We start from the raw sequence: 13,219 nt of genomic DNA on the forward strand, positions 1-13,219 counted from the left end.
ACTGTTGCTGAAACCTGAAAGGAAGGATGCCATGCTTACAGGATAAACTCTGGTCTCAGCTGAAAAAACCCTGTTATTTGTAATAAATGTTTGAGTTGGTAAATGCCACTCACTGCAAAAGAAGTGCATCAACAACATTCAGACTGTTTAGTGGTAAATTAAATTAAAATCCCAATATGTGCCTAAGAGCAAGAATGGGATGTGTAAAACTGCCTAAAGTGAGGCACCAACAACAACAAAAAAAAAAAAACCAAAAAAAAAAAGAAAAAAAAAAAGGCACTTATTAGGGAGCTACAGGAAGCTTTTTTAGTTCTAAGGTTGGAATAATTTTCAAAATCACATATACACTATGGATCAGCACTGAAGGCTGATAATCAGGACATGTACTTTGGTGACACAAGACTTCAAAAATGCATGATTAAGAAATAGAATGTATTATGAAGAAGTCTGCATCTAGTAGCGTACATTCCAGCAGAAAATTCTTCCAGGAGATGGCAGGACTTAAAAAAAGTCTTAAATGGGACTGACACAATACAATATACTAATTATTTGGCAGTGCATAATATCTTTATTTAGAACAATAAAGTATATGTATATAATGTAAATTCCAAATTTGAACTAGTATAAAAAAGGATCTGGGAAAACATCTATCTTTAAGAGGACACATATATACATACACATCACATTTTATAAACTTTGTTGATTACCTTCAGTCAGAATGTAACTATGCAAGATTGTGCTGACATTTACAGTAAAATAAATGAATTTGCCCATGATACAACCAGCAAACGTCTGTGTCTCTATCACTAAAGAGTCTGAAGTTTCTGCGTTCCATCAATTTGATAACATAATAGCAACATGCCACCATTACTGTAGATCTGCATTTAATAGAGTTGAATCAGATTCCTGAATTGAAGAATGTTGGATAGTTCTTAAATGTAAATCTAACTCAAAATACCTGCATTTTATGCATATAGTTAGCTTTTCAATTTAATAGTTGTATTGTGTGTACTGAACAGTTTCAGCATATTCCAAAGAGAGAGCAACAGAGGAAACAGAGCTGGTGGAGATCAGATTCTAAAAAATGTGCAGGTTGTACACATACTCCATAGTATAGCATGTTTCATAAGCTTACTTATAAAATGACCTTGTGATGAAATAAGTACCATTAATTTCTTCAAGTAAACAAACATCTAAAGTAGCACATTGAGTTACTCAGTATATCACTATCTGCTTTCTATTCTCACAAGGCCACTATTAATTGCATGCAAAGTTCAACTACTCCAAAGGAAACCTAAAAATATTAGTTTCTCACAAAACCACAGGTATCTGAAAACCAAATTTGGTTGACTTCTGTATAAAAAATATAACACTCACTTTTCCCCAGTTACATTTTAAGCGAAAGGCTGTTCATTTTCTAATTGTGTTAATGCATCTAATGCATTGGGTTCCATCTACCCAAAAAGAAGACTGAGAAATTGATCACTCTTGAGAAGTTAAATAGCTTACAACTGGGTAAACAAGCAATTGAGGGACTTTTTCTGCCACCTCTACTCCCACTGAAAAGTAACATTCTATTTCCATTGACTTCAAAGATTACAAGTCAGTAGTCTATCAGACTTTCACTATGTTCAAAGTAAGAGCCTCCTCAGTGAGTAGACAAATTAGGCACAGAAACCTTCAATTATTTCATGATCACATTCCCAAGTGCCATGCCATCCACTCTATCCACTGATGTCTAGAAGTGTCCTTATGCTTTGCAAAATGATTGAGAGCAACCGATGTTTTTTTCAGATCTCTCTAAAGGGGGTGCAGAGAAGAGGAAAACCATGGGCTCCAACAACAGGTCTGCTACTCCCTGTGTCGTACTACTTTGGTGCATATTCAAAGAACAATGTTTGTGATGTGAAGCTGGAAGGTTTATACATGATTTTTCTTTCTGTTCTCATGTAGCCTTAAATTTGCCTTGCTCCATGGAAAAGATTAAAGTAGCTGACATTATTTGAAAGTGACTTAGTTACTATTTCAAAATGTTACTCTTGAAAGCGAACATTTTGCAGCAGTCTATCTGGGTTTAATGTATTTTTCAATTTAAAACTGATATTTTCTATAGTATCAAACAGTAGACTAAGGAGCCTAAAACATTGTGCATTTTAAATATCAAAGTATAATTTGGGGCATGCCAATGTCCAACATTACTTGATTTTCTGGAAAAAACATGTTAAGGAAAATGAACATTCTTATGAAAAAACATTAATAAATAAAAGATTTTTGCTTAATTGAATGTAGGAAAAATACTGTAAAACTTCAAATGTATAAGCTTGCTTTGAGAATGTATTGTATAGCAATATGAAGTATTAAGGTTTTTGTAGACTGTGTAAGGATAATTGCTTCCATTTACTGTGGATACTTTTCCGCTGTCAAAAACCAATACCCAGTTATTCTCCACATTACCAATAAGGTACAAATTTCCCATCAGTTGGGTCATGCTGACATTTCTTCCAGGGTTACTCTTAAACAAGTCTAAAACACTAAGTCTGAGGGCCTTGTGAGTAAAGAACTACGCAGTATCAAATGAGACTGAGCTGCAGATGGGAAATTCTGCTGTCTTGATTTTCGCAGAGGTCAAATTTGCAATGCACTTGCATTTCGGAAGTGATGAGCAACCTTGATTATTTCTTATTAACTGGTGAGTGCTTCAACATTTTCTGAAAAAAATGAAGGCTAAATTATTGCACTAAGCTTCTTTTGATCTAGTCTAAGAGAAGTTCCTCAGATGATGCAAACCCCAAAGCTCTCTTAATGTAAATGTAACTATGCTAGTTTATACTAGCTGAGCAGGACTTGAAGGCCCTTTTCTGACAACCAAGAAGTGCAAGAAGGCCTCAGTATAAATAAAAATAGTTCCATGTGATCAAATCCTTGTATAAGTGAATTCATGAGAAGTTTTGACATTGATTTCAGTAGGGTAAAAAATCTACGTGGCGTGGCTACATGCACGTACAAGCTCTGTCGTCAAACACAGTAAGGTTTTGAGTTTTTTTCTTTTTGGTGAGTATGAAAGAAAAATCAGTTTTACCATTACTAGACACACACACATGCACGCACACACACACAAGTATATATTATATGTATGTCGTATTCTTTTTATGAGTGGTTCTCAACAAATTCAGCAGATGGTTAAAATTTCCACAAGAATTCCTAAAAAAATTAAGTAACTATATAATTTAAAGAGAACTTCAACTTTATGTAAAATATTAAAAGGGTGGTGGGGCTTTTTTTAAGTTTTCAAGTTACTTAAATGAAAACTCTTGCTGATCTGGTTAGTTTGATGACAGACAACAGTTTGTCATCTGAAGTGAGTCACCTTTACCTTCTGCAGTACAATACCCTAATACAGATAAATAATTCATACCCATTATTTGGAAAGAGCCAAGATGAAAACATGCACAACTACACTTGTAATTTTTACCATGGTATTTTTAGGATTTACTTGAAAATGCATGTCTGTACATCAGTCCTGTATGCTGGATTCCATGGATACATCCTGTATTCCATGGATGCTATAACAGCAGAAGACAAGTGGGAAACAAAGCCTTTCTCTTTTGAGAGAATTAACTTTAAGAGTGGAGATCCAGATTATTAATGTTTAGTGATCACTTAAAACACAATGCAAACATTAATTACAGCTGATGTAAGTAAAAGCTAAATACACTCTCAGGATCTTTCAGATTTTCTATGCTGTACATTTAAAGACAAGTTATCAATGGCATGAATCTTCAGCATTTAAAATGCATTTTGTGGGTCTGTCCTTATTCTGATGTTTGAACGCAATTCAGACTCTTTACTTGCCCTTCCCTTGGCATGGCTGGAAATTTCACCTGTGTTCACACACCCAGCAGTTACTCTTTATGCTTTGAAGCTCCATGAGGTACATTCACCTCCTGTTTACTTTGTCTTCACCCAGTATTTGCTTCTCCTGAACAGCGACCACCAACGCTGATGAATTCTTGAGGCTTTCTAGGGTGGGCATCCAGCCACCTGGCACGTGACAGAGACCACATGTTGCTGTACACACGACCTTTGCCAGGTATAAACACAGCTCCTTATAAGTAAAAGGCTAGAACATGGGTCCATGGCATGACTTTGCTTTCAAGTTTTATATACAATATTGAAGAGTATGTTAGCTGTATCCATTTCTGCATTTTCTGTCAGTTCAGAGAACTCCATCTGAAGACACCAAGGTAAGGTAGAGGACACAGAACTTAAATTAAGTATGTAAAGGTATTTATGACTTTTAGTGATTACACATGGGAGACATTTGAAAGATGCTTTTTGTTCAGGATATGTACTTTGTTTGCCAGAGTCAGCTGCAAGTACTAACGCAACTAAAACTCCTCAAATGCCACACAAGGTAGGTATTCACATAAGATACAGTCCTGCTAAGCACACACTCTTCTTGTTGTTCAATTCAGTGTTGGTTTCACAGTGACAAATTGTCCTCATTTCTGTATCATGTCTATGGAGTCATGGGCAGCAACAACAGATGCAGACTCAGTCTGTCACTCCAGAAGGAATACGAATGTGTTTAAAGGTGCTTCATTTATGAAGCGAACATGGAACTGTTACCTGCCTGAAGAGAAAAACATAAATTATAATTTTGCTGATTAGTTTTCCTCTCTGTATTGCTAAACACTAGAGCTTTTCACAAACATAAAACATAGATATTTTTCCTTATGTTTCTGGCAATAGTTAAGTTCAACAACACTTGCATAGACATTCCTTTATTCTGAAAGAAAAAAATATTTTTACAAGATGTGCTTTCCTGTCCAAGAACACACTTGCCTGCAAAAGTTCATTGATGTAATCTGTGGTGATGAAACAACTCTCATGGTTTTACAGAACTGTTATGTTTGTGCATTTTGGTATCTGGGCAATCTCTGGCAGGAAACTTCCCATTGAAGTCATCTGGACATACCAATATCACACTGAGTTTATATCTTTGGAAAAATCAAATGACTTGTCCAGTGCAGTGATGATTTTCTTTCTCATTGAGCAGAACAAAGCAGTTAAGGAGACTGGAAATCTCTCAAGCTGTAGCTAACTTGATCACAACGGACAGCCTGGAATACACCTGAGAGTGACTGCTACAGGATGAACTGCAAAACCCGGATTGCCTGTTACACTCTTATGCTGCTTTTCCCCCTCATGATATAAAACAGGGGTCCTCAAACGTTTAAAACAGGGGTCCTCAAATGTTTTAACCAGGGGGCCAGCGCACGGATGCAGTGGCAGGCAGTCACCTGCAGCTGCTTGGTTTCCCCCCCAACGCCCGGCAGGGGGGAGCAGGGGGGTTCTGTAAATACGGGGGGCCTGACTGAGGACCCTGGGGGGCCGTATCCAGCCCGTGGGCCGTAGTTTGAAGACCCCTGATATAAAATGAAGCATTCAGTGATGCCTGAATCTTCCAGACCCTTGCCAGAGATGCTGTGAGTTAAGTACAACACAACTCCTGTGGTATGAACTCCCTTGCCAGAGACATGCACCATTCTGTAGAGGACAGCTGGGACCAAGAAAGCTCACTTGCCTTTGCTGCTCACTCTTACATACTAAAGCAAGAATGATGTATCTGATAAGGCTACAGAGACTGCAGACTGTGCTGAGTAAGCAACAATTTATAGAAGCTCAGCTTTACTTGGCCTGTTCTCTTACACTCATTAGTTTAAGGATTGTGTTTTTTAGGTCACTCTGCATTGAAGCAGTTGTAGGACAACAGCTGAAGACTTCTCTGCATCAGCTCTCATGCCAAAAAGGAGAAGCAGTAGCTGCCCTTCATTTTGAAATTCTGGCATATTTCATTTTGTAACATTCAGGTTAAAAGTCAAATGCTTAAATTAATGATACAGGATTAATTACATTAACTACTGAAGACCTTAAGTACAAATTAAGCCCACTGGTAAGTTTTATTTTTTTTCCATCATAAGGACTCTGAATCACTTTTTATTTCAGCAGCCAAAAGTTATTAAGCATCTGGTAAGACTCTCAACTGTAACAACTTACCAATACATGAAACAGTAACAGTGTTGAGGGAGAAAAAGCAACAGCTACACTTGTAGATGTTCCTTTTCTTTTTGCTGCAACATACTGGGGGAAAAAAAAAACAAAACAACAACAAAAAAAAGTCTTTATTACTACAATGCTAGTGTTTCAAAGAAATAGAATGGAAGGGTTTATCAGTTAATTACAATAAAGGGAAACTCAAAGTATTAGATTTTATGTTTGCTATTAGGCCTTTCTAGTTAAAGAAGAATATTACAAATTTCTCAGGGAGGAGGGCAAAAAAGCCTACGCCATATATTTAAGGAGATGTCTGATGGAGAACGTAACCTGTTTAAATTTCCTGTTAAAGGCCGTCTCCTGCATTTAACTGTTTCCTCTTCCCTCTTTCCTATTTTTCTTCCTATATGGCAATGTTTTGTATGTCCTGTGAAGTTAAAAGGAAGATGTATGTTCCATTTCACAAGTTTTAATTTAATACCTGTGAGGATGAGGTGCAGGATGAGTTATTTGTAGCAACTTATACTTGGTGAATACTGTGTCTTCCATTCTATGTACTGTACAAGAAAATTTCTTTTAAAGAAAGTATTACTCTAGAAAGTTTAAATACAGAAAAATTCAGGTCCTGTGACCAAACTGATGGGTCAGAGTCACCTATTTCTGCCTTCAACAGCAGGCAGCACCAGGCATTTCACAGTGTGAGAAGCCTATAGGGTAAGATGTGTCCTTCTGCCATCTGCATCAGATCTTTCCCTTAATCCCTCACAGTTAAAATTTGACCAAACACCCTGAAATATAAGGTTAAATAATACTCTCAAATGCTTTAGCATGAATTATTCTGACTTAAAATATGCTGAAGTGCTTTTCTGAATTTCAGACTTTGCCCAAGTCATGTCCAAGAAACTTTGAATGTCTTCAACAATTTCTAAGGTATATTTGATTGACTGAGTTACCCAGAATTTTTTCTGTGTAAAAATCAGATAAAGTAGTGTTTAAGTATGCAGTGAGTGGTGAATCGTATCAGGACTACCTTAAGAAGTTATTAGAATTTGAATGAGTTCCCATTAACTTTCTATGAACGTTAAAAAAGGCCCAGAAAACACAGATGCTTATATACACATACCCTGGGGAATGTAAAAAAGTGAAAGAACATAAAAAATATCAATGTAGAAAATATTTAGAAGGATTTAGGAGCACAGCCAGGAAGACACTGTTTTCTATTTATTAACATAATATCAGCCTAGCTTTACACCATACAGCAAATACCAAAATTAACTTTTTTTTGTTGCTTCCCCTAAAGGACTCAGCAATCCTTTCTCATAGTGGGAGTAAGGACAGACAAAGCAAAGGTAATGGCTCTTTAATCACATTTTGTACACAGAAATCTCCTCCATATAAATTTTTATACTCAAACTAGAAGCTCATTTAAAGGACACACCTTAAGCACAAATTTGACCTCTACAGGATGACCTTGTGTTTGAGTTTTTCTGTTTGTCTCAGAGCTAGAAAGAAACCTTCAGGAAGTAGCTCTCAAAGATACACTTGTACGTAAGAATATGAAGTGAAACAATATACCTTATCTCATTTTCTTCTTGACAGTCATGACACTGTGTAGTTTCATCACTTTCTGGTCTGGATTTGGGATGTGTTTTCTAGGAAGAAAACGCGTTACATATAAATATTGTAAAGCCTGCATTAAGAACTCCCTAAACATATGTTGTATATTTCAGTTTGCTTCAGATTTTCTGTATCAAAATCATCTTGCAACATGTAGGCCAAATCTTGTCCTCCAACATACATTTACTACTGGTATAATTTTACTATCAAAGCCTTTGTATTGTAGGCAGGGGCACAAGGGGCAAAACCAAAATAATCCTCTTCTCAAGATACAATAGGAGAACTGGCAAATTGGGGCAATCCTATGTTTTTAATTTCCAATTAGACAGCTATCATGCTGATTAGACAGAATTTGCACTTTGGTGGTGGAATTCAAGCATGTGACAATATAAAATTTATGTTTGCATGCCACAGTTAAGTGAAGATCAAAAGAGACGTCTCGCTTTCAAATGCAGAATGGTTCTGTTTTCCCTGCCTCCCCATAGCTACAAAATGTGCTATCACTATGTAAACAAATGTAATTCTTACCTTCCAGTATATGGCTCCCAAAATAAAGCCAATAAGAAGAGACAGCAATGATGTCAGTGCTATGCTGATCCCTTGCAGGCTGGAGCTGCTAATGAAGCCAAGTGCCTCTTCTGTAATTACAGATGTTCTTGTTAGCTAAGACAGATTTATAGCAGAAAACTATCTTCAGGGCAACACTACTAGCAAGAGCGCTTTTATGCACTACCTGCATAACAGCAACCTAGATAGCATAAAAGATACTTCAAAGTGCTGTGTACATGAGGTGCATTTCATACAAAATCTCACAGGAAAATTTTGACTATAGGGAAGCTCCTCCCATTTCTGAAATAGCTGTGTTGAAGAGCCCCAACACTAATTCTCTTTTCAACATTTCTACAGAATTTTTTTTCTTGCGTGCACTTCAAAATTTTCCGTTTATCAATTTTTGAAGGTCTTCTTTTGTAACGTAGTAATTCTTTGGAAGACAATACATGTGTCACTTTGTGCATTCACTTAAATTCCACGACAGACATCCCACTGACTGCAGATAGATGCTTTGCCTTACCACCAACGGACGACCAGCTATGAGGCCTCTTGAGGGAGATTATAACAAAATAAGCCTGACCACACTTCTAATGATTGCCTGGAAAGGTCTCACTGACTTCAGTAAGATCAAACCCTTGTACCTTGCAGTCTAGCTGTGTGTTATTATGTTGCAACTATTTCTTGCTAGCTTTTTACATTTTATACGGAAGAGCCCCGATCCTAGTCTTTTATGTACACAAACAATTCCATTCCGCTCACAGGAAGCTGTACACATGCTGTGACTAAAATGCATTTAATTTTAGTTATTTAATCCAGTTATTTGATCAGAACCAGGATGTGAAAAGTCCTACAGAGTCACCCTGGGATCCACCTTCTGAAATGCAAAGTGAGCCACAGGAGACTGCTGGTTTAGACACCATCCACCCAGTTTTGGTTCATCTCAAGATTTGGTGTCTGCAACTCAAATGGTGGGTGTGTGTCAGATTCCAGGAAAAGAACCAGCTGTAAGCACTGGAAAAGTGTAGATGATTAGATACAGAAATGAAAATGGACTGATAGCACCAGAAATTTGTGTATCTCATGCAAACAGCAAATGTCTAAGCACACACAGTATGATATACTGTGTCAAGTAATGTGTATTTAGTATATTACTAAACAGCCCCTAAGAAAACACTTTAGAAAGAAGCATTCTCATAATTAACTAGCAATTCATTTTCAACTCAGGTTTTCTGGTTTGACATTTTTACACAAATTCAGCTGTTTTCTAGTCACAATAGACAGAACTAAAAAGTAAAACAAAAATTCTGTAACTTATATACTCATACACTACATATATCTCTGCATCTCATACACTGTTTACAAGCTCTAGGTTCTGACTCCAGGGGCTTGAATTTTACTTAGAGCTGGTAGACTCAGCACACTAAAAGGAAACATTGGTCATGCAGAACTGACGCTATTTTACCATGAAAGAAATTTGTCTACAGATAAAGGCAAGATAGCAAAGTTCTACAGACGTGAACATCAGCTGAAAAGAGAGGCTATTGATTAGTCTGCCTCTCTCTCCTCAGACATTAAAGCCAAGAGCAGAAATTCACTGGAGGAGCATATTTTTTCTCCAACTCTCCATCCCAGATTAGGCATAGAGGAGGCTTGCTTGCAGAAATTATTTTCATGTAATCTGGACAAACTCAAGTGGGGTACAGCCAGCCTGAACATCTAAATATAAAAATTATTGCTATTACTTTATCTGATCTGTGTTCTCAGTATATTCTCAGAAGAAAATTCCTACATTGCTCTTGTGCTGTAGTCAGGAAAAGTGCAACATTGATTTGACTAATACCATTAGCCATTCTTCCCAGTGACAGACCACAGAGTTATACAACTGATTTATGTACATCCTATGAGGATCATCATGTTTTCTGGATTCTGCCCTGCAAACTTCAAAAATAAATGGAAATGTGACATAAAAATAATAATAAAAAAGTCTTCAGGTCACATATAGAGCATAATTTATTTGATAACATGTTATAGTGGAGTGTAAAACCTCAAAAATCCTCTGCCTACTCTGCAATGCTGTGCAGCATGTCATGGCAAGCATGCTGATTTTTACATGAACTTCTAGAGAAATGATCTATATGCAGGGCGATCAGTGACAGTCTAGCACCCTCATTTTTATTGTTACTTTTCACAATCTTTAGGGAGTCTTAGACAACAGAAGAGTTCCCTTTACAATACGGTACCTAAAAGTGGAAAAATCTGATTTCTGAGAAGGTATCTCCAATGTGGATGCTTTCTTCAGCATCTATGAAAAACTGAAAGGAATGCATAATTTAGCTTTCTATGTGGGGACCCACAACCCAGGGACAGAGCCTAAATATAGTCAAATTGTGACACTTTCCCTAGCCTACTTCTGAAAAATGACAACAGACTTTTTTCATAACTTGATAGTGTATGAATTAATTTGAAAGTTAAGTAGCCCACAAGTACCTTAAAAAGTAAACAACAGATTATTTAATTTCACTTTCAAGTCCAGAAAAAAAGTATCTTGAAAAGTCTGTGCCTTTTATTTATAGTAACATCTAAAATAGAACAGGTTGGAGAATTTTCAGTCTGGACAACCTCCTGGGCACCTATGTCCTAACAAAGAAAAGGGAGATAAGGAAAGCAACCTGGCTGCCAATGGGTTTTTATTCCTTCCATAGGACCTTTTCTTCTGTTAGAAACATTAGAGCTGTACACGGAAAGGTTCTCACTCCCAATAGTTGTAAAGGCAGAGTAGGAGAAGGAATAGGAGGAACCAGGTGTGTCAGGAACTTTCTGAACTCCTTGAGCAATGCCAGAGGAACTGCTGGTTTTGCAGTTAGTGTATTATTCACTTAAAATAGACTCTATCCAGTAAGGTGCAAAAGAGGAGTGGAAGCAGGCCAGCACCTCTCAGAACTCTCTACTCTGCACCTTGTGGAAGATCCTCTAAGGAAATGAGCTCATCAGATGTTGATTTATGTATAGTCTTCGTGGACATTGGGATGTTAAACTGAACACAATATATTTACATTAAAAGCCACAGAGCTACACAATGAAGTTATTGAGTTGCTCTCCACCTTGAGCCATGTGTGTAGCTTTAGCAACCAATTATGATTCAAAGCACTGACTCCATTTTTTTTCCCATATATGTCTCAAAAGAATTTTCGGTTTACCTCTGCTCAGCTCCAACACAATTACCACAAGATCTTATCTAAAAAAATGCAGAGCAGCTCTCACCTATTCATTAGGGTTTTCCATTAACTATGAAGTTGGAAAAAGGAACAAAGGCACAGAAGGGTACACTAACTGCATTAAGCCATGGATGAACATTTTCAAATTGTTGTGCAATTACTAAATTAAACCTTGGCATTCTTTGCTTAATTAAAAAAGGAGACCTTCTTTCTAAAAACAGTTATAGAAATCTCTGTTTACACATTCTTTGAGCTGTTCAGTACTGAATAATAAAGCTAAATTACTGTGAGGAAATTATAGGCAAAAATGCAATAAAGTAACACTCAACTTTCTGTGAAGATATAAATGATACTATGCCATTAAATGGAGTGAGAAGTGTTAGTAACAGATAGTAAGTTCTAGTAAGTTCAAGCTTTAATTGGAGCAACATGAGATTCATCTCATGGTGAAAAAAAAGGCTACTATATGTTGTTTGGTGCAACCACTGTAAGAAGAGATCAGGACTCAAGACTTCTTATCCTGACACTTGTTATTTACATAGGAACCATCTCATCTGAATTCTCTAGACTATGCATGGTATAATGATCCAGACAAACATCAATAAGACTGGGACATAAACAGTTAATAGGAATTTAAATTGGACTACAGTCATGCAACACAAAGAAGAAAACAAACCAGCCTAAATAAATTTGAGGTAGGAGTGGGAGTGTTTTGAGAATTTTATGGGGGAAAAGATGGAGTGGGAACATGCCACAGATATATATTCAGTGTTACAAGGATGAAAACAACACTATTGTCATTCAAGAAAAGTTAGAACGAGATACTTGTTCTCTTTTATATTTAGTTGGGATAAGATCCTTGGTGTAGATCTACTCTATTATAGTAGTTTAATTTTATTGTCATGTAATAACAATGAAGTCATGAAATATGACTCTTTGAACAACTGTAGCAACAACATGAAAAAAAACATAATTTAGCTAACTGATATTAATACACAATTTCTGTGATAATTATTTAACAAATTATTTTATCAGATGATGTACTTCAGGTTTGCCTAATTTGAATTTAGAATTAAGCACAGTTCAAGTCATCTGACTGCACAGACTTTATTAATAGATTCAAAATGTATTATTAATCTGGAGGGGTTCTTCTGCAAACAGTGAATACTTCTAAAAGGTCTAGAAACCATTAATTTTAAATAGCTCAATTTAAAACTGTGTAAAATTAAAGAGGGTCATTTAAAAAAAAATTGCAGTAGTTTGTGTTTGAAGAAGCTTTTTTCAGATTTTCCTTCTTCTCCAAATGTTTTCCTTTTGCTATTTGAATCTAGTGGTGCTGTTTTCAGAACAGTACTGAAGCCACCAGTCAGGGTCCCCTGTGCTGGGGAGTCTGCACACAGGAAGTAATAAAGTTTATTCCATGTTGTTTCTTGCAAAAAGGTGGAGATTAAGCAAAAAAGAAAACTTTCTCAGCAATTAAGCCAAGACAAAACTAAAATCAGTACTGAAGACCGTTTTTAGTAAGACAGAGATGCCAATAAAGATGCCACAAGTCTCTCCCTGCAAAGAAACCTCCAAATAACGAAAGTGCAACCAGTCAGCATCCAATGTCCAACTTAATGTGATTTAATCTGATTATCGGTTCAAACTGTCCTTAGCACCAGACAGGCAGTCCTCATGTCATTTGTACGTAAGGCTGTTAACTGATATCCAATTTTCCAGTAAATTGCTTAACTGAACGCTAATCAGTTAAAACACACCTGTACAGCATATGGCCA

General features: G+C 36.6%; 1 protein-coding gene across 2 annotated transcripts in view; it reads right to left on the reverse strand.

Moving 5' to 3' along the window:
* Positions 1 to 3,562: 3,562 nt before the first annotated feature.
* The window catches only part of KITLG (KIT ligand), a 57,308-nt gene continuing 47,651 nt past the window's right edge, over positions 3,563 to 13,219 (reverse strand). For both annotated transcript variants that reach the window (XM_080394238.1, XM_080394237.1), the window contains 4 exons: positions 8,203 to 8,312; positions 7,633 to 7,709; positions 6,061 to 6,144; positions 3,563 to 4,633 (listed from right to left, as the gene is read on the reverse strand). In XM_080394238.1, the coding sequence (XP_080250364.1) occupies positions 6,105 to 6,144; positions 7,633 to 7,709; positions 8,203 to 8,312 (227 nt within the window). In that variant the 3' untranslated portion in view covers positions 3,563 to 4,633; positions 6,061 to 6,104. The remainder of the gene's footprint in view (positions 4,634 to 6,060; positions 6,145 to 7,632; positions 7,710 to 8,202; positions 8,313 to 13,219) is intronic.

This window comes from Falco punctatus, assembly GCF_963210335.1.
Source record: "Falco punctatus genome assembly, chromosome: 6".
NCBI lineage: Eukaryota > Metazoa > Chordata > Aves > Falconiformes > Falconidae > Falco > Falco punctatus.